The sequence below is a fragment of the Vitis riparia genome, chromosome 11 (assembly GCF_004353265.1).
Source record: "Vitis riparia cultivar Riparia Gloire de Montpellier isolate 1030 chromosome 11, EGFV_Vit.rip_1.0, whole genome shotgun sequence".
Taxonomy (NCBI): domain Eukaryota; kingdom Viridiplantae; phylum Streptophyta; class Magnoliopsida; order Vitales; family Vitaceae; genus Vitis; species Vitis riparia.
In genome coordinates, this window is record NC_048441.1 from 14865748 (window position 1) to 14893146 (window position 27399).

The 27399-nt window shown below is 37.0% G+C and overlaps 1 protein-coding gene across 2 annotated transcripts in view; it reads left to right on the forward strand.

Annotated features, from left to right (window-relative positions):
* The first annotated feature begins 4342 nt into the window (after positions 1 to 4342).
* Positions 4343 to 27399, forward strand: part of LOC117924631 (WD repeat-containing protein 11) — a 32183-nt gene continuing 9126 nt past the window's right edge. The window contains exons 1-15 of one of the 2 annotated variants that reach the window (XM_034843315.1): positions 4343 to 5727; positions 6195 to 6666; positions 8396 to 8483; positions 8593 to 8774; positions 9070 to 9206; positions 11832 to 11898; positions 14800 to 14965; positions 15089 to 15203; positions 16007 to 16082; positions 16190 to 16372; positions 16886 to 17046; positions 19860 to 19965; positions 20451 to 20655; positions 20759 to 21045; positions 21267 to 21391. In XM_034843315.1, the coding sequence (XP_034699206.1) occupies positions 4748 to 5727; positions 6195 to 6666; positions 8396 to 8483; positions 8593 to 8774; positions 9070 to 9206; positions 11832 to 11898; positions 14800 to 14965; positions 15089 to 15203; positions 16007 to 16082; positions 16190 to 16372; positions 16886 to 17046; positions 19860 to 19965; positions 20451 to 20655; positions 20759 to 21045; positions 21267 to 21391 (3350 nt within the window). In that variant the 5' untranslated portion in view covers positions 4343 to 4747. The remainder of the gene's footprint in view (positions 5728 to 6194; positions 6667 to 8395; positions 8484 to 8592; positions 8775 to 9069; positions 9207 to 11831; positions 11899 to 14799; positions 14966 to 15088; positions 15204 to 16006; positions 16083 to 16189; positions 16373 to 16885; positions 17047 to 19859; positions 19966 to 20450; positions 20656 to 20758; positions 21046 to 21266; positions 21392 to 27399) is intronic. The other variant, XM_034843316.1, reaches the window with a different exon arrangement.

Below are 27399 nucleotides of genomic sequence, written 5' to 3' on the forward strand. Positions count from 1 at the left end.
ATGCTTTGAATGAACTATTCATGGGTTGATGTGTAAATGAATTCAATTTTTTTTTTAAAAAAAAGAAAGGTTAAAAAGATCATTATATCCACACAAAAAAAAAAATCCATCTTTTTTCTTGCTTCAAACATTAGTTCTTTGCTCACGCGTAAATATTAATGTAAGAGGGGTATTGTCCATCTATATTAATTTTGATGTACCAATTTTTTTTACCTAGTGGGTCTTTATGATCCATGAATGAAAAATCCAAAAGAAATAAATGTATAAATTAATCTCCTCCCCCTTGGTGACGATATTCAAGAGTTGCCTTGTATTAATAATGTTGGTAGAGTGTTAGTAAAACTAATAAAGGAGTGGATATGTGCATGTCATGATTGACCTTTATATGCTAATAAAATAGATAATATAGTTAAAGAGGTCTTCTAATGTTATACTATTATCTCGGAGATGAATCACAACTTTTAAAGATAAGTTGCAACTATTAAAAATAAGCTATAAATCTTGATCGAGTTTTTATTTGTTTACATAGCTTTTTAGTAGAATTAGAAATTATGTGAGTTTGTCTTTAATAACTTAAACTTCAATGTTAAAAGAGTTTTAGTCATTATGTCAACGGTTTATTTAGCTGTAGACATGTATCTTTTGTTTAATTTTTTTTTTTTATGAACTTCCTTTAACAAAAAGAATATTAATTTATAAGTGTTATATTCTTAAGGTAAGAAGTAGGATTTGTTGCAAGTGAGGTTGCTCCAAGGTTGTCATACTAAATAATTGGTGTTGACCGAAGTTTACATGTAATTCTTGTAATAAGGATTGGATTCATGTTAATTTTGCAACTCCATGAGCAAAAGATATCTACTTAGACTATGTGTTGGAGTGTGCCGACACTTTCCACTTTCTACCATTCATGTTGCTAGTCCAATCAACATCCATGTAAATTACAAGACTAGCAAGCTTAAGGTGTATCTCATGGTAAAATATTCTTTCAAGTATCTTAAAGTCTACTTAGTTGGTTGCTAATGAATGATGGTAGGTTGCTAATGATAATGAATGATGGTAGGTTGTTAAAGGAATTGATTGGGCTTGTTGATGATGAAGGCTATCTCAAACCTCGTGATTGTGAATTATTACTTATCGTAGACCTCCTATAGTGCTTATATGAAGTTGGGTTTTTGAAAATGTTTATTGTTAATCCTCGATGGTTTGAATATTATGCAAGCAAGTGTTAAGCATCCTTTTGCATTATCAAATTTGATTTTTTTTTTCTTTGTGAAGATTAAGGATTTATTTAGACTGTGCCATGTATATATTTGTAAGGTCTTGGGATGCGTCAATCCCTAGGGAATAATGAAACTCACATGGGTCTTTAAGTGTGTTACACATGGACCTAAATCCTAATAACTTAAACTTTTAGGAAAACTAGTAATCTAACATAATATCAAAGTTTTGGTTAATTAGAAGTCCTGATTCAAGTCCTTTTCATATCTATTTCTTTATCTAATTATCAATAATCACAACTATAAATATCATCAACACCGCTAATTACTAAGATATCATCAACATAAATTAGTACTAGTATTAGTTGATTGTTTGATTTGAAGATTAGAATGAAGTATATCATTGAATTTGAATATGAAAATGAAGTGTTTAAATGAAACTTCTGTGAAATCCTAATTTATCATCAACATACATTAGTAGTAATATCAGTTGCTCATTTTCGTTTTTCAATTATCTCTTAACATTATGTTTAATTGTTTTTTTGGTAGCATATATCAATCGGTCCTCAAAAACTTGATAAGAATTTTTTGTAAGATCAACCATTTAGCAATTCAACACTTGAAAATATACATGAAAAAAAAGTGAGGGAATTAGAATACCATCAAATTAAAAAATAATAATGAACTTTTCTAAAACTACTATATAAATTGTATATAAAATCAAGGATATTTATCATGGTTAAGACATGAGTTTTAAGATGCATTTGGCACAACCATCTTTTAATAATATAGTGTAAATGCATAGTATTTAATATATAATTTTCTTTTAAATTTTAAAATCCCCTCTTTGAAAATGACTCTATAAAAGAAAGTACTCGCAAGATTTATTTGAAGAGAAATGAAAACAATTTCCCTCGTTTTATTTTTTGAAAGTTAAATATGTTGCAGTTATTTTTATTGTTGAAGTGTTTCATACGAATAAAACCAAAAACATGCTTTTAAAATAATTTTGGTCAATATGTTGCCAATTGTTAGTGCCTTGACACAAACCATGCAACATTAAGGCTTCATGTGGTAAGTCGTGCTTGTGACAATAACCATGCTATGTGCTTGTTTTATGTCTTTTTTTTTTTTTTAAACTTAAATTTATATTTTATTTTAGTCTAATATTTCTAAAAGCAAAAACACAATTTATCTCACAATAAAATAGCTCAAATGGTCAACTGTTTAATGGAAAACATATTATAGTTTAGGAATATGTTTAATACACCACCAAATCTATCTCCACCATGGTCTAATTTTTTTTTTTTTCAAATAAAATTATTTGTGAAATGTTAAAATCATTATTATTGTTGTTGTCGTTTTTCCTTCTTACCTTTATGTTCATAATATAAATAACTTAAAATTAATAGAATTTGAAAAGATGAGGGGAATGGAAATGAGAAAATTTGATAGAAAAACATAAAGAAATAAAAATTCTCATATATTTAAAGTATAGATGCCATGATTGGTGTTCGAGATGTAAACATTGAAACTTTAGATATATTGAGATTTTTTTGCTTCATATTTTTTCTTCTATCATTTTTTTTCTTCAATTGTCATTATTTTGCCTTATATTTTCAAGCTCTATCAAATTTAAACTATTTTTTTAACATATAAAGAACTATAAAATATATGGAAAGGAAAATACAAGAAAAACAAAACCTATGAAAATGAAAATGAAAAGCAAGGAAGATAAGAGAAGCCAAAGAAAGGGAATGAAACTACAACAATAATGGAAGAAAAATTAGGTTTTAGGATGATTGTAGGTGCCGTGTAAGGAAAAGAAGAAGATGAGGATAGTTTGACTTTTCTTTTTTTGTAAAATGAAAAAATAGACAAATATATTTAACATTTTCCTATAAAAAAAACATACAATTCTACTTAGAATAACAACTCTTTATTGAGACATTAGATGAAGAATTCACTATTGGGGAAGAATAAAATGGGTTTCTTCCTCAAAGCCAAAAATTGTATTCATATTTTGTCTTTCTTATATTTAAACCATATGGAGACTCAATTCTTCTTTAGAACAACATAAACGCTATCAATAGTGAGCACAACTATGAAAGTGGGGGGATGATGATCGATGGGAATGAAAAGTGTGGATAATTGCAATGGAATGACTCGAGCCTTTGTTGAATAAAGCGACCCCCACACCATTATCCCTTTTATAATAGTGTCATGTTAATTATATTGTACCAAGTTATGCCCTTATCCATAATGCTTTTAAATACAATGCGTCTTACTTTCATGATACTGGTTACTATCATGATATTTCACATCCGGGTAAGGAAAAAAAGTTCATAATACTATATTTATGAGGAAGTTCTAATCATTGTGTAGATATATTTTAAATCCGAGCATATTGAATCCAAAACAAGTAATAGTTACACAAGAAAGGTGAGTTGTTTATTTGATCTTACAAAATATATCAAGGTATTTATCGAAGTGATATCCCATATCCTACATCAGATAGGGGATGTTACTTCGTGTCCAGAGACCCACTCTATTTTTATTTCTTTAAAGTATGATGTAAAAAAATTTTAATTGTCCAAATGTTTTCTGTTCTGAATAAACTTTGTCTAATTTCATATATTGCACATATAAATCGTTTATTGTGACAACTAATAAATAATAAATGTCCTTTATCATTCCAAGTTATTACACTAAGGTTTTAAAAAAAAGTTATTTTTATAAGAAAATAATAAGGGTATTTTTGTCCAAATAAAATTTTAAAAAGATGAAGGGTCAAATTTCAAAAATTGGATTTTTAAAAATCCTTTTAATCAAATAACCCTATATAAAATTGTCATTAAAGCGTTGGTTACACCACCCATGTGGACACCAAGGGCAATTAGGATCATTTGGGCCATGGATAGGCTCATTTTGTGTAACCAAGGAACAAAGAAAGACTCCTGGCCCCGTAAGATGGGTCCATACGTAATAAAGGTGCTCAATCGGAGATTGGGCCCGGGACACTCTTTTTTATGAGTGACACCCGGATCCACCAACCCAAAACAATATTACTAAGTCAAATACAGCATTCTTCAGATTCAAGACTGTTCAAAAGCTTGATGTGCTACAAATTTTAAAGAAAGGCCATGTGAGTCAACTCGGTTGGGTTGAGAGGGGAGATTCGGCAAATGTATAGCGAAAAGGATCAAAATCAATTTTAGCACATCTTAGCATTTGAGGGACTGATTTTAAGAACTTAGTAAACAATTTTTTTTCTGGGTTAACTCGCTGTCTCCGAGTCCGCTCTACTGAGTTGCTAACTCACAAGTGTACAATTTCAGACCATCTTTCTCTCTCTCGATCGACGGGGGAATAGGGAGAGAAAAAGACCCAAATTGATTCATAGAAACAAAGGCCCATTTCCACTCAAAAAATTCAAACCTTTTTCTCAGGGGCATATGATCCGATGGGATAGAAAGTGGTAAATACCCCAACGATAACTGAAATCAGCAGCAGCTGCTGTTCCAAACGCCATGGCTCGACCACCACATGAGTCATGGGACTGCATGCTTCCGGGGCCTCCCAGCCGGAACAACGGCGGATCCGCCGACTGTCACCCCTCCGGTCTCCTCGCCTTCCCCTCCTCCAGCAGCGTCTCAGTCGTCGACTCCCGCTCAATGCAACTCGTCTCCGTCCTCCCCATGCCTCCTCCCACCGGCACCTCCTCCTCCAACACCAACTCCGCCGCCTCCTCCTCCTCATCGTCTCTCTCCCCCTTCGTAACCTCTGTCCGATGGGCTCCCTTTCCCCTCCCCCACGACCTCACTAACTACCAACACCTTCTCCTCGCCGCCGGAGACCGCCAAGGCCGCATCGCCCTATTCGATTTCCGCCTCCGCTCCGTTCTCCTCTGGTTCGAGTCCGACCCCGCTTCCAAACCCGGTATCCAGGATCTCTGTTGGGTTCAAGGCCGATCCGACTGGGTCCTCGCCTCTCTCTCTGGTCCTTCGCTTCTCTCTATCTGGAACGCCTCCACCGGTCGCTGCATCTGGAAGTACGACGTTTCGCCAGAGTTTTTCTCCTGCATTCGCCGTGACCCTTTTGATTCTCGGCATTTATGCGCAATTGGGCTTAAAGGGTTTCTGCTATCCATCAAAGTTCTTGGGGATACCGAGGATGATGTTGTGATCAAGGAGTTTCATATTCCGAACGATTCCTCGGAGTTGCAGAAGCTGGAGAGGGACGCCTCCGGCACAGCTGCTTCGTCACCGGCATTGGCGGTATTTCCTCTTTACATTGTGCGTTTCAGTTTTTCTCCGCTGTGGAAGCACATTTTGTTTGTGGCATTTCCTAGAGAGTTGATCGTGTTTGATTTGCAATATGAGACGTCACTTTTTGCCGCGGCTCTGCCTCGCGGGTGCGGCAAGTTTCTGGATGTCTTGCCGGATCCGAATAACGAGTTGCTGTATTGTGCCCATCTTGATGGGAGGCTTAGCACTTGGCGACGGAAAGAGTGAGCTCAAATTAGACCTGCATTCTTGTTTTTCTTTTGTGTGGACAACATGTTATTTATACTCAGTTTGATCCTTTTATTGTAACAAGAATTTCAATGAAGTATGTCAAAATTGTTTCACTACTAAAGCATACCTTCAAAATATCTTGGCTAAAGCTTGAATTCTATTAGAAATTTCAAGAATCCAAGCTAATCATACAAATTGGTTCAAACTTCGTGTGTACTTAAGTTTCACCTTATATGTCTGCATACTTGTGCTTTTCTTTCTTTCTTCCTTTATTACTTTATGTCTCTGAACTTCTCATCAATTGAAAGTGGACTAGAATTGTTTTTCTTTATGGTGTTGAAGTTGTTTTTTGAAAGGCTCTGAATGCTGTCCAATTTTGCTGATGCACAAGTCTGCAAACTGCTGAAGTAATTTTTTTCCTGGACTTTGAGAGAATGTGCTTATTTGAACATTATTGCAGAGGAGAACAGGTGCATGTGATGTGTACCATGGAAGAGTTGATGCCCTCAATCGGTACTCCTGTGCCTTCTCCTTCCATTCTTGCTGTCGTTATATGCAAGTCAGATTCAACCCTCCAATGTGTTGGCAACCTTTATTCTTCTGGATCTTGTAGTTCTTCTTTTGATATGGACTTCGATAATCCTTTTGATTTTTGTGATGAATCATTTTATGTTTCCAAGACACATTTGATCTCCATTTCTGATGATGGGAAAATATGGAACTGGCTTCTGACTTCTGAGGGGACTGAAGACACTCATAAGGAGGCTACAAATGTGGGCAAGGGTGCTGATGTTGGTGAAGGGCCCGTTTCAGGGACAAATACCAACAATATTGATGGAACGGCAGACTTGGTTAAACAACCAGACTGTGTGACCAGCATCAGAAGCCGCTCATCTAACTCAACTCTAAACCAGGCAGATCTGTCACCCAAGGTTTGCCACAATACAATTTTCTTCTATCAATATTTATGGTTCTCATTCAGTCACTGAAGATTCTTTTTATAAAATGAATGAGGGAAAGCCTGAATCTATCAGTATTATTTGTTCCTAAAGTGAAGTTATTTGTTCTTGGGTGGTGTTTGTTTTTTTACTTAATTCTAAATAGAAACTTAATGCTTAATAGTGTTAAATATTAGGTTGTTTGTTTTTGTAGTATTTTATTTATATTAAATATTAAAAAGTAAAAAAAACCAATATGTTATTTTTTCTATTTAAAAAAAGCTACATATTTTGGTTTTTTCTATTTAGTAAAAAGTTTATAATAAGTCATGAAAAAGTAGAAAAACAAACAACCTAAATTCTAAAACTAAATTGATTTCAGCAAAAAGCCAAAAAAACAAACACCACCTTGATCTTTTTTATGTGCTCCCACCCCATGAACTGCCTCATCCTCACCCTAAAAAGCTGCTTGCCTCATTTAATTGGAGTAACCCATTTTTTTGTGTTTGAAGTGATGATTGATTACCATTCATGCAAGATAAATAAGAATTTAGGTATGGGACTCAATAGCTTTTGGCATTGGACACTGGGTTCAATTTCCTTAGTTATACGGACTGCTTGGCACAATGAAAACTGCGGCCATTTTCATGGGCTTTATTTGGATGATTGGCTGCAGGAGAAGTGGAAATAGATCATCTGAATAAACCTTTTGGCAATAGACCAAATAATACATGAAGCAATAGCTTAGAGCAATCCTGAAAAGGTTGCACATTTTGTAAGAAATCCACATTAATATAGCTGATGGGATATGATTGATCTGGTTATCAGTTATTCATGCCTACTGAACTGAAAGTCAGGATTGTTGGGTTCGATAAAAGATCATGATTACTGATGTGAATATTATTTTATTTTGGAAGTGATCTTTGAGTTTCATGATTACACCCAAATTGCAGAGGCAGCACAGGGTTGGGTTTCTGTTAACTGTTGTATAATACATGAAGGATGGCAAATCATTAGCGAATAGCATTATTATCCACTGTGATAAGGCTTGTTTTTTTGGGATTTTGTTCGCTCTTTGTTTGGGTCTCAATGAGTTTTCCAAGGTCAATGGAACAGCTGTTATTGCAATGGCATGGCAAAGGGGTAGGAAAGTGGCTAAAAAGGGTTTGGAATGTGGCCCCACTTTGTTCGTCTTTGGTGTATATTGAGAGAGGCAATGGAAGAGTCTTCTAAGATGAGGAGCTGAATGATCAGTTACTGAAGGTGTTTTTCCTTCAAATTTTCATCTGAGTGGTGCAGGATTCCCTGGGTGGGTGCAAGCATTCCTCTTTTGAACTTCATTGATGGGTTGGGCAAGGCTTAGGGCTTTATCCCTTGTTGTTTCCTTTATTTTCCTTTTCTTTTTAGTCTTTTGATGTGCTGTGTACTTCTTGTGTACATGGGTTGCGTCCCCTGATTGTTGAGTACACTTTGATATATTTCTTCCCTTGATCTTTTAAGAAAAAAAAAACAAGAAAAGAAATGGTAAATAGTAGTATTGTTCTTTATTTTTGCTCTTGAGGCTTGACTCAATTGGTAAAGGGATGGGGAGGGTTTGTGGGAGGTTCCAGGATCAAGTCCCAATGGGAACAAAATTTACCTATATAAAAAAAAAAAATTCTTTATTTCTGTAATTTATTTCAGCTATCTATGTATATACTTATAGACCAAATCCCCAGTGCAGATCAGCCTAGTTGGACAGCTTCAGCTTCTTTCTTCGACAGCAACCATGCTGGCTGTACCATCCCCTTCTTTAACAGCCACTTTGGCCCGTGAGTTTCATCTTCCTTCAATTTACAAATATCTGTTGAATTTTTATTTTTATAGAGAGTTGACATTATTTCTTAAACTTAATATAAGATTTCATCATTACATGTGAAGGAGGGGGAAACAGTCCTGCTGTAGCAGTTCCACTGGTTGCTTTGGGAACTCAAAGTGGGACAATTGATGTCATTGATGTTTCAGCCAATGCAGTTGCTGCAAGCTTCTCCGTTCATAACAGTACTGTTAGGGGATTGCGGTGGCTTGGAAATTCTAGATTGGTCTCATTCTCTTATGCTCAGGTATATAACATCCATTTGAACATTATCATTTTTGTTGAATACATCATTTCATGTATTTTTTTTTTCATTTGTCTTGATGTTCTCCTCTCGCTTCTCATTCTTTCCCTCTTTTTGTCATACACACGCACAAGCATGTGCATGCATACGCAAAAAACTCACAATCGTGCCCCTTCTCTTCTTGCATTTCTTGTATTATGCTTTAGTTAACTTCAAGTGGGCCTTTAATTTTCTTACAATATTTATGTGTTCATCAATGTACTACTATGACATGCAATTTGTACTTTGCTGGACTCAGGTGAATGAAAAAACTGGAGGCTACATTAATAGGCTTGTTGTGACATGTGTTAGAAGTGGCCTTAATCGAAAATTTCGGGTTTTGCAAAAGCCAGAACGAGCTCCTATAAGAGCTTTAAGGACTTCCTCTTCTGGAAGGTTGGTATTCAACCTGGAATCTCGTCTGACTTGTTTATTCATTGCACCTGCAGTTACTTTTATATCTCTATCCATGGAAAAGTAGGGACAACATATGCCTTGTAATTGTAGCTTACATATATATGGAATATCTATGCCTCAAACATTGGAATTGAATTACACAAAAGAAAACTAGAATTTGTATGAATTATACTTCTATTCATTTCTCTGATTATTTTGCATCTTTAAATCTAATCTGTTTGGTGAAGAAAAAAATGGAATAAATAAAAAAAAAAAACCCAAAAACATTTAATGATTATCCAAAAGAATAAAAAACCCCAAGGAACAAAAAAGAGAAGAAAAAGTTCATAGGGACTCAAAGTTGCTTGAAAAGGCCCCTCAATATTCCCTTGCTTATCTAGAGTGTTTTCTTCTCGGGGAGTGAGGACTTTGTGGCAATTAATTTTAAAGTGTCTCAAAGGAGTAATCATCTTGCTTCATCTTCAACATGTCACTAAAATGAGGAATCCTAGCCATTATGTTTTATTATTGTTGTATTTCCATTCTTGTGTCTTTCTCCATGTTGAGGCTTTGACGATCAAGTAGTTTGTAGTGCTCTAAAGGAGTAACCATCTGTTTAGCCTCATTATGCTATTTGAACCGATAGAGGGATGGGCTAGGGTGATGGTTTACGAACCTTTAGGAAGATGTGTGAGCAAAGTTGCTTTAGGTAGAGCTTTAGCTAAAAATTTGGGGATGAGAGGGGTGATCTCCATCACCCCCATTTTAGAGTCTAGAGCGGGTGGGGGTGGGGTGTGGGTGTTCTTTGTGAAATCCATAAATATTGCAAAATTTTACATAAGAAAAGGCTCATTTCAATGAATGAAGAGGTAAAGGTCAAGGTGTACAAATGGAATTTGAGGGTAAATGCAACAATTTTGGGAACTTTTAGAAAGGGGTGAATTGAGGTGAAAGAAGTACCGTTCCATTTGTGGACTAAGAAGTATTTGCTTCAGTATTGATGGGTGGGGAAAGGTTATAAAGATTGATAGTTGCACCACAAAATTAGTTGACTTATCCAAGATACACAATAAGGTAGAGGTGAAGGATAATGTAGCAATCCTTGTGATTTGTGAGTTATAGATGGAGCTTAGCTATTTGTTGCAACTACTGCAATGGTTGGAGAAGATGACATCTCCTAAGAAGCAAACATTGAGTCAATTCAGGGTTGGTTGATACCTAACTTAGGGGAACGTGTTAGTAAAGATGGGCATGAGGCATATCGGATGGGTAGGATGACACCACGCTATACACCACATGGGTATGGTAAGGAGCAGGTGGAGGATAGTTGCACCCCATACCTAACTCAATATTTTAAATTTCAAATTAGGTAACCCAACGAGAATGAGTTGGACCTATTCCTTTCAAGTTTCCAAACCTTTTGTCTTAGCTAAAGAAGGTTGGGAAGATGAGGAGGTTGCGGGGGAAAGATAGGCCAATCTCATGAAGGAATCCAAAGTTGTTTAGTGGGCCAAAACAAAGGATTGGACTAGATTGAAAGTCCTTCATCAAGGAAAAGGAAGCAAGCCACTAAAATAGGAATGACCTCAATAAGAGTTGTGGGCCAACATTTGTTGCATTTAGTGGAGGTTGATCGCGATACTTTGTTGTCCAAAATATCAAGCCTTTTTATGTCACAACTCTGGCAAAGAAAAACCAGAATGAGTCACTACAGCTTTTGTAGTACTCTGGGTATTGTCTTCAAGGACTGACCTATGGAAGTTGTCAAACTAGGTCTAAATGATTGCTTTTGACCTAATTTCTTGAATTGAAAATATATAAAATTGATTTGAATGAAATTGAATTTAATAAAATAAACCTAAATAAATTGCAAACAATTATTGATTTCTAATTCAAATGATTCAAGGTTGGGGATTCCATAATCCAACTTTGGGTATAGGGCCTCAAGCAAAACAAGGGTATCGATTGTAGTTAGTCTTAGAATGTAGGGTCAAACAAGATCAACTTGAGTTTCATAACTCTGGGTTGCATCTGTATCCTAACTTTTAATATTTTATTCCATTATTGAAATACCAAATATATGAATGAGTATGAAAATTGGGTTTAGGTCTAGGACTTAGGCCTTTACCACTTTGTGTAGATTTGTTTTAGGGTATAGAACAATAGCAAAACCTCAGATAACTAGGGATCGGGAATTACCAAGAATCCTTAGTATCAAGGAATGGGTTATTGTATCATCCCCTAATTCAAACTAACATTAGGGGATATCTCTGTTTTATTTTATTATGTCTTAACCGTTTATTCATTTCATTTTTAGTTTGATTTCACCCATTCTTTTCCCTTGGTTTTAACCATAGGTTTTCATGTTTCACACCCTAAAATGGCTTTTTAGCCTTTCATGGTGATGATTTCATTCACACAATCCATAAAAGAAGAATAAAGAATCATTCTTGAATAAAAGAAATTAGAAACAATTGATTATACAAACCAAGAATCTTCAATATTGTCTTTTAGTGACTTGGCTGCTTTTTTATTCATTTCACAGTTTGATGTTCTATAATTGATGTTCCCAACACCACCGGAAACTAGTAGTGAAATTTTCTTACGGCACTAACAAAATTTCAGGTATCTTTTAATTTTGTTTCGTGATGCACCTGTGGAGGTGTGGGCAATGACGAAGAGTCCCATTATGGTAAGTTGGCTGGTTCTTTTTCTTGTCCATTTCTGATTGGATATACTGATAGTTGTGTCAATAGCTCTTGAAGTTTGTTCAGGAGAATAACAATTCACAAACTAGTTTGCTTCTTGAAGAAATAGTGATTTGGTGATTGGCTAAGTATGTTTGAAGTTCATGCCAATGTGTCATGGGCTATGAACATATGAGTACAACACATACTGTTTCTACCGGTTGAAATTCAGCTTAAATGGCAATGTGAATGCAACTTTTTCTACATTTAGGTTCTTTTTGTTATATGGACACAAATACAGATGTTGTTCTAGGATGCATATACAAAACACTGAACCAAAAGCTAAAGTATCATAATTTTTTTTCATGTCAGTATGTCCACAATTCAATGTGTTTGAAATGGTAAATGCTTAAGTGGCCTTCTTAACATGTGGCTCTCAATTGATGCATTTAGAATAAGTTCCACTTGCCATGTGTAGAAGGAAGTGTTATTCCGCTCTATATTCAAGAAAGGAAATGGAAGTGTGTGATCACTTCATGTGCAATTTGTGTCTTCTGTTCCTTTTCTTTTTAATTAAGAAAAACCATATTTGCCTCTCAGTTCCCAGTGTCTTTGGCTCCACCTACTCATGATTCCTCCTTGATCTCTATGGTTTGTGCTTGAAATTTTTGATGAGTTGGTTTGTGAGTGTTTGGATGTACCTTGGAAATTGAGTAATACATTGTGTTTTACATAGCATTTAAACACCCTTTTTTTTTTTTTTTGGTCTAAATCAAATTGACTGATCACAAAAATGATGGAAATAAATGAAAATTAGATTACCTACTAGTAGCCTATTTTTCCCCAAACTTTTGCTGCATCCACTCCTTGCTTTGTATATATGCAAGTTTCATGTTTTACAGGAGGAGCAGAGGCAACAATAAGTTTGGTGGAAAAAGGGCAACTCTATGCTAAATTGACATTGCTTTAAGAAAATATTTAGAGAACCAAATGGTTTCAATTTACTTTAAGTTGTGAGTGGTTTCTCAAGAGGATTGCTGTGGAAAAGGTAATATCTATCAAAGGGTGGAAGGCTTACATTGATTAAAGGAACACTGTCAACTTGTCAATTCTCGTTGTGCCCCTGTTTGTCATTTCAAGAAAAATAAGCTAGGGGCTTGAAAAGATTCAAAGAGATTTCCGTTGTGGAAGGGAGCTTTTGAGAAAAAGCCTCACCAAGCACAAGGATATTTGGGTATTAGAGATTTATCTATTTTTAACAAGGCCCTTCTAGGAAAGTGGGGTTAGAAGTTTGCTTTAGAAAGTGAACTCTTATGGAAGTGAGTGATTTTTGGGAAGTTTGGTGGAGATACTAGTGTTCTCATGAGTTGAGGGATTGGTATGGGGTGCGGTTGTGGAAGGCAATAAGGAGAGGGTGAGATGATTTTAAAGGTAAAACACGTTTTGTTGTGGGGAAATGGAAAGAGAATGAAGTTTTGGAAGGATATTTGCTGTGGTGATTTAGCCTTGAGAATCTCTTTTTATTCATCATTTACCATAGCCATCTCAAAGGATGCGTGGGTTGTGGACATGTGGGATGAATTGGGTGAGGGAGGCATTGGAGCTCCTGTTTCTCAAGACATTTCATCACTAAGAGCTGAAAATTTCTGAGGCTTTTCTTTTATAGTTGCAAAAGCAATCATTAAGGATGGATGGTGAATATAGATTGTACTAGGGGGAAATTTCTCAATCAAAGCCTTCTTGTTTGTATCCAAAAGAGGAGGGATTTTTTCAATAAATGTAGTTTGGAACTCTTGGGTGTCATCAAGAGTTGGTTCTTTACATGGGAAGTAATTTGGGGGAGAATTATAGTTTCAGATCAACTAAAAAGGAAAAGGATTGACCTTAGTGAATAGATGCCACCTTTGTAAGGATGAAGAAGAATCAACTGATCATCTTATTTTTTATTATGCTAAAATGAGGCTCTTGTCATACTTGGTATTCTTTTTGTTTGACATTGAATAGATGTTGCCTTCTATTGTTTAAGAGACTCTATTGAGTTGGTGCGAGACCTTTGCGGGGAAGAAATGTATAAAACCCCTCTCAGCTTCGTTGTGTTTATCTATCGTTCATTCTATTAATGAGATTTTTTCTTGACTGGCCTATTTGGAAGAAGAAGAGTCTCATTTGAAAACATGGAACAAGTGGATCATGCTCTCAAAAACTTGTTTCTAAAGCTCTTTTGGCTTTGGGCCACGGAGCTTATCGATGGGACAGCCCGTCTATATTAGATTTTGTTGATTGTTGATCACTCATTCGATGGAACAGAGGTTCCCCCCCCCACTCCCCCTCCTTTTTTGTTTAAGCATTGTTATATAATATTTCTATTCCTGTCAATTTTAAGTACATGAGAAACATGATTTAAAATCTATATGAAACACAATAGTGCTGTTTTGGTGGGATGTTGCATGCTAAAAATCCTTCTTAGCTGTTGCCTGTGTCATCTTTTATTTTGGATTTTCTCACTTTTCTTGCTTATAGTTCTTCCTTGTTGCTTCCTTAGGCATGCTTCTTTCTGAATGGGACAAACAAATATACAATTAGTTTCTTATGCTCCATCCTTCAATTTACCATAACCTATAGACTACAGAATGTTAGGTTTAATTTTTTTTTTCTCTTGTTGATTTGAGTGAAGGAAAATTTCATGATACTTTTGCATCATGTTGATCCCATTCATTGGCATTGTAAATGATCAATAGTTGATGAGTTATATATACTCTTTATCTTTTCATCATTATTTTGTGTCACATTGAACATGGTTTTCAGTGTATGAACCAATATGCCATTTGCAGAGTGTATAAATATGCATGTGGTGGACCTATTTGTTTTCTCATCTTGATACCATTGTACTTCATTTCACCCTGTAGCTTAGATCGTTAGCTCTTCCATTCACAGTATTGGAATGGACTCTTCCAACAGCACCACGGCCAGTTCAGAATGGACCTTCTAGGCAAGCATCATCTTCCAGAGATCGTACATCTGTGGCTCCAGCAGAGGCTTCTTCCCCCAAAACAGCATCTTCAACAGATTCTAGTGAGCTCATTTTACTCAATATGTTTGCATATTATTTGGAGCAGTGGCTGTTCTAAAATATTTTCAACTGTTTTTCTTGGATTTTTTTATCCTCTGAATGGTGAAAGTAATTTTAATGTGCAGAGGCAGCGAGCACAGATGAACCTCAAGATGACACCTCTGAAAGTTTTGCATTTGCGCTAGTAAATGGTGCTCTTGGAGTTTTTGAGGTTCATGGACGAAGGATCCGAGACTTCAGGTATTCTTTTTTCTTCATTATGAGTTGGTAGTGGAGACACTATAAGACCAAATCTTAAAGATTCTGACAATAAGATTGATAACAAAATCATTCACTTTAGGATTCCAGTCCATGAGAGGAACATTTTGATCACAAGCAAACTGTTATGAAGGTTTCATATAAACCCCAATTACCAATTTGAAAGAAAACTTTCTTACCATTACCATTGCACTATTTAATTCCCTTGGACAAATGCCGTTTTGGCGTCTCTTTTTAATATATATTTATCTCTTTTTACTTATCAAAAAATAATCCCCTTGGACAAATATTTGCTCTTTCCAGGAAGCAAGTATTCTCTTGAACCTTTCCCTACCACATGTCCACATCCTTGTTAAAAGGTTTCACAACATCTTATTAGGTTTCTGAAGATGCTATAGTTAAAACTAATCTTTATTGGGCATCAACTCCTATATTGACATCCTTGTTTCTTAATTCTTTGCTCAGTTATTCAGATATCTCCAAAAAAAAAAAAAAAAAACAAAAAAAGGGAAGGACTAGTTTTTTAGTCATTAAAAAAATGAGAAGAGATATCATAAATGGCTAACAAAATGTACCATTACTCTGACTAATTACCATATTGTCAAAAATGTTCTACCTATATCGGGTATCTGAACTTGAACTTCTAGTTATTTTTTTCCCAGAAATTAAAGGTGTATTACTGATTAAGCTTTAGTTCTGATTATCTCTTTTGATTTGTTTATCATTTGTTTTTATAATTTGATTTAGCTCACTATCTCATAAGGTTTCCTATTGCTGGTCCACAGACCAAAATGGCCTTCTTCTTCATTTGTTTCATCTGATGGATTGATTACAGCCATGGCTTACCGCGTGCCTCATGTAGTATGTGTCATACATCTGAATTATCTTCATTTAATTAGCAGTCTGAATCAGAATCCCTAACCTTTTATTTTTACGTCATTTGAGTCAATAACTTCAGTATTTCTCAGGTTATGGGGGACAGATCAGGAAACATACGGTGGTGGGATGTAACAACCGGACAGTCTTCTTCATTTAACACCCACAGAGAAGGAATCCGGAGAATAAAATTCTCGCCAGTTGTTGCCGGAGACCGTAGCCGAGGGCGTATTGCTGTACTATTTTATGACAATACATTCTCTATTTTTGATCTTGTAAGCATAAAAAAGTCGGGATTTATTAATTTCCATTTTTCTAGTGTGAATGTAATTGTTCATTCTCATATTTGACTAGTGGTGTGCATATGATTTAAATAAATGGTAACTTGATGGTCAATTATTTTCTCATGTTTGCCAAATGGAGCTGTTACTGGGGAACCATATATGTTGCATTGATAAGGGAATGCTTATTCTTTCTGCATAGTCAGCAACGTGTTTAAGCCTACTAGATAACAAGGAATAGACTGCTCTTTTCTGACTTCCCACAACATTTCCGCCCATTTTCTAATATTTGACTTTTTGTGGTTGTCAGTATTAGGGGGCTGGGAAGCACTCACTTCACAACTTCTGTTGAGTCTCCAACTAACATATGTTGAAAATATTATGTACATAAGTTGCATATTCTGTGGATGATATGTCTTTGGAATTTATTTAGTTATTCATTTTGGTTCACTATATTTTTCAAAGAATCTTTCTAGTTATGATAACTAAATCTGTATATTTTTACAGGATTCACAGGACCCATTAGCCAATTCTCTCCTGCAACCACAGTTTCCTGGAACCCTTGTATTGGAACTTGACTGGTTGCCCCTTCGAACTGATAAAAATGATCCTCTGGTATTGTGCATTGCAGGGGCTGATAGTAGCTTTCGACTTGTTGAGGTTAATATGTATGTGTCACAATTTACTTAACTCTTCTTTATGTTCTTAATACTACATCTTTACTACATCAGTACATCATTATAATACCTTAGAGAATATCTTTGATATCTATTATGGGAGGGAGATTGTCTGACAATCTTCTCTTCTTACATTTGATTACATAATTCTAATTCAGCAGCTAATTTCTTGGAAGAACAAGGAGTGAATTGGATTGGAGGAATTTCATTAGTTTTCCCCCCCTTTTTCTCCTTGCTGGAGCATGTTATTCTCTTATTCTCTCCCTTGATGATGTGCTACCCTTTTCTTGCCCATCATTTGTTCATACATTTCACTTCAATAAAATAACTTTGCTTTATGCCAAAAATGGAACCAAATTTTGAATTGGGAAATTAGATCTACTTGGAAAAGACCTCAAGAACATACCTGGACTCAATACTATGTTATATTGTTCTTTGATAAGATGATTTCTGGACTAAAAAGGGTTAAAAAGCTTTAGTCCTTTTGAGAATGTGTGTCTGACAGCGAATGTTGCCCTTGAGGGCTTTGAGGCTTGTCTCAATTGGCAAGAGGATGGCCTAGGGATGTGAGAGGTTCAAGGTTAAGGTGTCTTTTGTTGTAGTCTATTTGCCTCCAATTAGTGTTTGGAATTGGAGGAGAGGCAAATGATGTGGGTGAGGTGGGAATTGGAAAGGCAGTTGAAGTTGGAACAGGAATTTGATGGGGAGCGCTGGAGAAGGATGAGGATGGAGGAGAAGAGGGAAGAGGAGGAGATGGAGTGGAAAAAGAGGGTGATGGGTTTGCAGATTGAGCTTGAGAAGCAAATGCTGCAAATACATGCCTGATGCTTGTCAGAACCAAATGCAAATTCTTAGGGTAATGGCTCGGCTCATTTGTCATTTCTTTGGATCAGCAAATGATGGGTTGGGTGATGTGTTGGGGGCTTTGCCTTCTCAAGTTTTGCGGAATTTGCGGCATCTTGTGGGATTGGAAGACAATGGAAAGCCTGATGCTAATTTGCCTTCACAGTTCATGTAGACTGTTGTTCAAACGCTTCTATATTTTTTGTAATATGATAGTCTAAAAGAATGTACCCTTGTCAATAACTTTCTTACAACCTATCAAAAAAAAAAAAAAAAAGTGTTGCTTCAGTTTTTTTTTAACCTATTTTTGTTTGTTCAGTTTGTAAGGCTTCTTGTGAAAGGGTCTATTCTCTTGTCTTAATCAGAGTTGTATATTGTGGAAGAATGTTTCATCCTTCATCTTTTTAATTAGTACAAAAGATCTAGGGGTATGGAAGGAGATTTTGAAGGAAAATGATTGGTGCTGGGAAAATATGGCGTTTACTGTTGGAAATGGCACCAAAATCAGATTCTGGACTGATCTTTGGTGCGGTTGTACAGTGCTGTCCCAAAGATTCCCTCACCTTTATGGCATGGCTGCTCATAGAAACGCCACGGTAGAAGAAATGTGGGATCAGAATGTCGGTCAAGGAGGTTGGGATTTAAGGTTTATGAGGGATTTCAATGATTGGGAATTGGATATGGTAGGTAACTTGCTTCATGTTTTGAGGAGCTATAAACCTACTTTAGAGGAAGATTTAGTCTATTGGAAGGGAGAAAGAAATGGGCAGTTTAAAATCAAGGAAGCGTACAATTTGGTGGTCAATACCGTTGTCACCGGCTTTCTGAAAAGTAGCATTTGGGTGGATAAAGTTCCAACTAAAATAGTGTTTTTTGCTTGGGAGGCCACTTGGGGGAAGATGCTTACGTTAGATAGGCTCTAGAAAAGAGGGTGGCAACTCCCGAATTGTTGTTTCTTGTGTGGTTGTGAAGAGGAAACTGTAAATCACATTCTCATACACTGTATAGTGGCAAAAGTCCTGTGGGATATGGTCTTTGCTTTGTTTGGTGTTCAGTGGGTCTTTCCAGAAACTATAAAAGAGGTCTTATTGAGCTGGAGGGACCCTTTTGTAGGGAAAAAAAGGAAAAAGATATGGAAGTCTATCTCGTTGTACATTTTTTGGACGCTTTGGAAGGAAAGAAATAGGTTAGCATTTATGTGGGGGGGGGGGGGGGGGGGGGGAGTGATAGCAATTCAGAAACTAAAAAAATCTTTTGTTTGTAATTTATGGTGTTGGGCTAGATTGTATAGTGGAGAGAATTCGCTGTCCCTTTTAGGCTTCTTGGAGTGGTTAGCCTCCAGCTAAGGGTTGGTGGGGTTTTTTGCTTTTCTTTTTTGGTTGTGAGGCTTAGTTGGTTTGTATACTCCCTGTATACTTTGTGGCTTTTTGGCCTCTTTTTAATATATTCAGCACTTATCTATCAAAAAAGATCTAGTGTGTTTCTGATTAAAAAAGTGTGGGAGGTTCAAGGTTCAAGTCTTGGCAAGTACCATAAAGGAAAAAGGAAAAAGGAAAAAAAAAAAGTTACTCATCAATAAATAAATAAATAAATAAGTTGCTGCTATGTGACAAATCCATTGCTCCCAATTGATTGGTTGCAAGGTTTCACTGAAGATAAATTTAATGCCAACATGTTGTCACTCTAACGATGAAGCAGATTGTTTTGTATTTTGTACAGTATGCCAAACCCTTTGGTATTTTTATTACATTGAATTAATTCTCTGAATTTAGGTATTGTTTGGATTGTGCTTTGATAATACTTAGAGAGTAATTCTCTTCATTAAAGGATTGTTTGGATTGTACTTTGGTACCACTTGAAGTAAAACTTCCACCTTGAAGTTATGACATTTATTCTTGAGTAGTAATTTGTTAGGAAACTTGCTATTATCTACAATAGTAACCACGTTTATTTTCATGCAGAAATGACAAAAAAACTAGCTATGGGCCCCATCCTAGAGCTATTAAAGAGAGATTCCGGCCAATGCCTCTATGTTCTCCCATACTGCTTCCTACGCCACATGCTGTGGTATCATTTTTTTCTTGTCTTTTCATTTTCTTCTAACTCAGCATGCTAAATCCCTATTTTTACTTGTTTTTGTGCCAATTGTCTGTAATAACTAATTATATTGGTCTGAGTATTGTGTCATATGAATATATGGGTAAAATGTACAACATGAGGGGAGTGCTTAGCTTGGAATAAAGGGAAAGACACTCAAAAACCAAATATTACATGAGCATATATTTCATCTCAACTATTTTTTCATCTCTTTTTTTTATCTTTTAGAGAAAATATTGACAAAGTTCTACAACTCTTGTACCACTGGCACAGAATCTGTTGTTCATTGCTCAGAAATGATGTTGGGGCATCCAGAATCACGATGATATGGCCAAATATAGCTATCTCAAAATTTAATGCGAAAACTCCCTTACCTTTAATGGACTATAGAGAATGACTACAGATTTCCATTTTTGTTAAGCTACTAAATTTTCAACTTTGTCTCTTCACTACAGGCACTGCGGATGATCTTGCAATTGGGGGTAAAGCCACATTGGTTCAATACATGCAGCACAACTAAGGATAAGAGACACCACCTGATTCCAGGAACTGCTTCAGGTGCAGGAGATCTCCGCAGTTATATGATTGATTCACCACCTGTTGGTGACTCTGTGGTGCCAGAGATGCTTCTTAAGGTGTTAGAACCTTACAGAAAAGAAGGTGGGTTTTTGTCTTCTATGGTGGTGGTTTTTTCTTTCAAAGGTTTTGCACTTGAGCATTTGATCATATCTTCTTACCTATTGCTAATTTTCTACCACACAAGGCTCCATACTTGATGATGAGAGGGCAAGACTATATGCTGCTGTGGTGAAAAAAGGTTCTGCTGTGAGGTTTGCCTTTGCAGCTGCTATCTTTGGTGATTCCTTAGAAGCAATTTTTTGGTTACAGTTGCGTCATGCTGTTAACCATTTAATGAATAAGTTAATTAACAAGTCTCCACAGAAGGCCTCTGTACAAGCATCAATTTCAGAGCTTGATGATGCATCTATACTGAGTAGGATAACATCAAAGGGGAAGTCAATTTCAGGTGCAAGGAAGAGGGATGCACTGGTAATTCACTTTGTTTTTAGACACCATTCTTACACTTATCTTCAAATTTATTTTCAGATCCTTAATCCTTTAGTTATGGAATATTAATACCACTAGATGGGCTGCTACATCTTATAACTTGACTAGATGAGGTCTGCTATGTATGACAAGATGTTTTAGGGAATTGTTGTGATATTTTAAGTATGCCAGCTTCTCTACTTTAAATTAGCTTATGTGGTTAGCAGGATTGTGGTCAACTTAAGTTGATGACCTTTGAACAAGAAGAGTTGTGGGAAACTGCTAATGAGCGGATTACTTGGCATGAGAAACTGGAGGGAGCAGAGGCTATTCAGAACCGTGTACATGAGTGAGTCTTCTCATCCACATGCTCATTATTTTGTTGTTTCTGAAGGTGGTTGTTTTTGCCAATCTTAATTAGCACAAGATGAGTATGAATTCATGCTGTCAAGTCAACTTAATTATGGGAATGCATGTATTCATTGCTAGTTATAGTAAATTTATTTAGACTCGAAAGCGCAAACATACAGATCATAGTTTCTGAATCCAAGCGGTGCCTGGATTCTCGGTATCTAGCCTACCCAGATCAGACTGGAGATGAATGTCCAAAATAGTGACTGCTGAGTATCACCTCAATTGTCCTTGCTTTTAATCTTGACCAACATTTAGAATTCCTTTAATAATAGAGATATGTAACTTCGAAGTATCAGAGCTTTGGTTTGTAATGTTGCCTTTAAGTGCCTATTATTAGTCTTGCTTCGTTTATCCTCCTTTAAAACTCCTCAAATGTCCTTGCTTTTGATCTTGACTAACATTTTGAATAATAGATACACTTGATAGTCTTTCCTTTAAATTTCTCTATTATTTATTCTCCTCTTTTTTGATCCTATGCATGAAAGGAGGTTAAACATAAGATAGTTGATAAAAGAAAGCTAAAATTTCATATACTCACCTTGAAAGTATGGGAAAACTATACAAATATATAGAGTACATTCCTATATCCAAAAGGAAAGTCCACCTCATAAATATATAGTGAAGGATTCCTATTTCAACAAGGAAAGTCCAACTCATGGAAAAGGAAGAAAATACTTTTAAGAAAAATGATATTATCTTCAATCCTTTTTTAACACTCCCCCTCAAGCTGGAGTATAAATATTCTCAATGCTTAACTTGGAATAATAAAGAAGAAATGGGCTCTTATGCATCACTTTAGTGAAGAGATCACCAATTTGATCTTCTGACTTTATATATGGGGAGACAATCTCTTCGGTCATCACAACTTCTCTAATGAAGTGACATTCAATCTCAATATGCTTAGTCTTCTCATGAAAAATCGGATGACTAGCTATATAAGTAGCTGCCTGGTTGTTACAATACATGACTAAAGGAGTTTTAATTGTAATTCCAAACTCTTTCAATAGGTTTCTCAGCCACATGAGCTGACAGGCAATATGAGCCATTGCATGGTATTCTGCCTCAACACAAGACCTGACTACGATATTTTGCTTCTTAATCCTCCAAGTGACTAAGTTTCCATCAATAAGGTTACAATACCTGCCTGTCAATCTCTTATCGGACTTAGAACCAGCCCAATCAGCATCTGAGTAGCTTACTATATCCAAAATTTTACCTCTCTTGTATAAGACACCCATACCAATTGTTTGTTTGAGATATCTGAGGATTCGACAAGCTGCTTCCCATTGAATTTGTCTTGGACTCTGCATATATTGACTAATTGCACTTACTATAAAAGTAATGTTGGACCTTGTCGCTATCAGATAGATTAATTTGCCCACAGGGCTTCTATATTTCTTTTTGTTTTCAAAGTTAGAACTTCTCTCATCATCAAGTTATAAGTTGGGATCCATAGGAGTATTTGTAGGTTGGGACCCTAACATTCCTTTTTCAATTAGGAGGTCTTGAACATTTTTCCTCTGGGACAAAAGCACTTCTCTTTTGCTATGAGCAACTTCAATCCCAAGAAAGTATCTAATTTGTCCCAAAATTTTTGTTTGCAAATGTTCCTTGAATTGACTTTTCACCTCCTCTATGCCATTAAGATCATTGCCAAAGACAATAGTACCATCCACATAAATAACAATAATAATGATAACAAGTATGCTTTACAAACATTGAATGATTAGAATGACAGCATGCAAAGCTAAGAGATTCTATTACTCCATTTAGCTTATCAAACCAAGCTTGGGTTGATTGTTTCAAACCGTAAATAACTTTCTTTAATTTATATGCCATGCTAGACTCCCCCTTAGTAACAAATTTAGGAGGTTGCTCCACTTAAACCTCTCCTTGCAAATCTCCTAAAAAGGCATTTTTAACATCTAGTTGATACAAAGCCTAATCATAGAAACTGCCTAAGGATATAAGAACACGAACAGAGTTGAGTCTAGCAATTGGCAAAAATGTCTTGAATTCTCTCCTTGCGAATCTCCTAAAAAGGGATTTTTAACATCTAGTTGATACAAAGGCTAATCATAGAAACTGCTAAGGATATAAGAACCCGAACAGAGTTGCGTCTAGCAACTGTCAAAAATGTCTCAAAATAATCTGCTCCATAAGTTTGTGTATATCCCTTGGCTACAATTTGAGCTTTCAGCCGCAAAATAGACCCATCAGGTTGGCATTTGATGGTAAAGATCCATCTACACTCAACTTCTTTACCCCTAGGAAGAGCTTGTATTCCCTGGTGCTATGGTCATGCAAGGCTTTCATTTCTTCCCCCATAGCTACCCTCCAGCCAGGAGTTATAAGTGTTTCCTGATAGGTTTTAGGAAGAGAGATAATAAAAAGAGAAAAGGCGAAGGATCAAGATGAAAGTGAAAGATTCTCCAATGAAACATAGTTAGCAAGTGGATACCTTGTGGTGGATCTCTTACCTTTCTAAAGAGCGACAGGTAAATCAAGGTCAGAGAACTCACTATCAGGAGTAGGATCTCTAATCTGAGATTGGCTTTTGAGTAGAGGTCATTAAGATTGGGAAAATATTAGTTTTTCTGGTCATCATGCTGTCCTATTCTCCTCCTAGCATAAACTTGAAGTGGTTTTGATGACAAAACTATAGGATTAGGGATAGGAGTAGGGGAAGGAAATAATTCAGAACCAAAAATTGATTCAGAGGTTGAAAAGAAAGGAGCAGACTCGAAAAAAGTTACATCTGCACAACATAGTTTTAAAAGGCGCAAGGCGCACCTAAGACGCAAAAGTCTCCTATAGCTTAAGCGCAAGGCGCAACACAAGGTGTGCGCTTGAGTGAAGTGAAATGAGACCTAGAATACACATCAATTTTGTAAAATATGATTCAAAATCTAATCTGATCAATAAAAAATTTAAGATTTGAAACATTTAAAAGAAGCATTCAATAAAAAAGTAATGAAATTATATACATTTCAGTATATAATTAGAAATTTAAAAAATAAAAGTGTTTACAAAGGAAGAGTAAAGCTGACAAGGCACACTTTTTCAATAAGGCACATATCTTGGCAAGCAAGTGCTATAACTTGGGAGTGGTGGCGCCTTGAGTCTAGGCGCACTTAAGGTGGTTCACCAGGGGAAGGTACAAAATATTGGAGTTTTAAAATTCAGAACTGATGAAGGAAGTGTATTGATATGATAACAGGCAGTGAGGATAGCTTCATCCTAAAATCTAATTGGAAATTACATATGAAACATGATGGTTCCTTCCATGTTTAAGAGATGCTTATTTTTTCTTTCAATTACCCCATTCTTTTTTTTTTTGATAAGTAAGCACAAAATTAAAAAAAAAAAAAGGCAAAATAGGCCTCACAAGCAAAAAACCAAAAAAACCCATCACCCCTTATTCGGAGGCTAACCACTCCAGAAAGCCTATGAGGGAAGGCGGCTCCTCTCCAATATACAATTTAGCCCAACCTCATATATTACAAACAAAAGAATATTTAAGTCTTTGAATTGCTCACACCCCCCCCCCCCTAAAAGCTAATCTATTCCTCTCCTTCCAAACCATCCAAAAAATAAACAACAGAATGAAATTCCAAAGTTTTTTCCTTTTTTTCCCCACAAAGGATCCCCTCCAACTAAATAAAACCTTCTTTACAGTTTCTGGAAACACCCACTGAACCCCAAACAATCCCAAAACTAAATCCCACAGCACTCTGGCCACTGTACAATGTATGAGAATATGATTTACATTTTCCTCTTCACAACCACACATAAAACAACAATTGGGAAGCTGCCACCGGGATATAGAAAACTGGCCCTCCTCCCATTCTAGAATTTCTAGAGATCTTTTGTCCCAATAAATCAAAATGCCTCCTGCCGATCCAAAAGCATCCAGGTCCTTCTAGTTTAAGAATCTTCCTGACCCTAAACTTCTCACCACCCTAACTTGAATTTTTGTCTCCTGAATGCAAAACAGATCCACCGTCTGCTTCCTTATGACAGACTTGATTACTTTCCTTTTAGAGCTGTCGTTTGCTCCCCTCGCATTCCAGCTCAACAGTTTGAGGTTCATTGGACAACCACTGGTTGACCCCCTCTGCCCTGAATAGGGCATTTCTTCTTACCTTCCTCCTCATAGTTAATTGAGCATTCCAACCTCTTTAGCTCCCTTTCAAATTTTGATTTTTCCAAGAGACCTTTACTGTGAATCCTTTCCCGCCTTTTTCTAATTTTGATCAGGAAACTCAGGATTTCCTTTTCCAAACCTTCAGTCGAGAACCCCAAGAAGTGGCTGAACTTCACTAGGCTACTTTCTTCCCAAGTAAGTTCCCTTTCCCCCCTTCCTTCTTGGGACTCAGACTGAGCTGAACCCCCCCCCTCCCTCAGAAAACCTTGCCACTAAAATAGGACCGTTAAACTCAACCAATTCTAAGCAGCCATTGCCATTCACAATGGGCCCAGCTGTGTTTTGGAAACTTAGCAAATTTCCATTCTGGCAAACCTCCCTTATCTCCCTAGAATGGTCGTAAAACTCCCCCTCCAAAGTCCGACCAAAAGAAAAAGAGATAAAAGGAGAAGTAGACCCCGAATCCCTTAAGCCCCCCGAATTTGATAGGGACCCATACCTCGAATCTTCTTCCACTAACACGCGGTCTGTCAATGAGTAGTGGGAGTCCACCTGCTGCTTTCTCCCGGTTTCCTTCTCTCGCAGGCTTATAAACTCAAGCTCAAAATTGCTTTCCTTGCAGAATTCAGGTTGAGAAGAGGAGCAAACCTTCACAGAAAGTTCTTTATCAGTAGGCTGAATCTCGGATGGGCCATGGTTGTCCCTTAACAGAACAGAAGGCCCAATAGGCTGCACCCCAAAAGCCTTAAGTTGGGTTAGAGACGGGCCAAGTCTGTTCCTTAAAGGAACAGAAGGCCCAAAGGGCGGCCCGTTCTCCACAACTGTGACCTTCTCCTTACCCTTAGAGCCCGTCAGCCCAACCACAGGCCCAACCCCTTTTAAAATTTCACCCTCTGAAGGGCCTTGCAAAAGAGGCCCCTCAGCCTTCTTCACGCCCGAAAGATCCTCGGCAAGGCCAGTCGAAGACGGCCCAGCTACTGAACAATCCACAGGAAACCGAGTTGCCGACTCGAATTGAATCCAACCCTCAGTCAAGTCACTGCCCACCCCGTCCACCTGCCCTTCAGTCCCATCTGCTGTCCGTGACAGCGCCTCGAGCCTTGCGTTTACTCGCTCTTCCACTCGTGGGCCAACGCTTGCACCACTGTCACCCCTAACCTCTCCACTGGAACGACCAGTTGAACCACGATAGCCCCCCGAGTTCTGTTTGAACGACGGCGAAACCTCCCTCCAAAGGAGAAGGTGATAGGTTGTCTCCTCGACCTTGATCTCCAGCGAGCTTGGCAGATCTTCTCCATTTGATTTAACTAGGATCCTAGCCCACTGGAGTTCCTCCATTCTTTCCGTCTGTGGGTCAATAGCTAAAAAACTGCCGCACTCTTCCCCCACTCTTCTCAAAATGGACGGGACCCAAAGCAAGTTTGGCAGACCCAGGATCCTCACCCATGCTTCGTTTCTTATTTCCCCTTCTTCCAAGCACCCGTACCTTGGATTCCAAAACTCCAAACCTACTTGAATCCCTCCTATCGACCTTTTCCCGGAGGTGAGGACTCATCTAGCTTCTTCCACAAGTTCGAATTCCAAAAGGACCCGTCCCTTTTCCAGCCTTGCCAAACCAAGCTTTCCTTTCAACCCCCAAGAACTCACCATTAACCACCCCAACCTCTCCAGATTCTCTCCTCCTGCTACCCTAGGGTTCCAGCTTCCGACTAAGCAATGTTCCAATCTACTCAAATTTCTACTAATTTCCTCCCCTTCTACCTCCACTCTGACCAAATTCCTATCCCTGCTCCCCA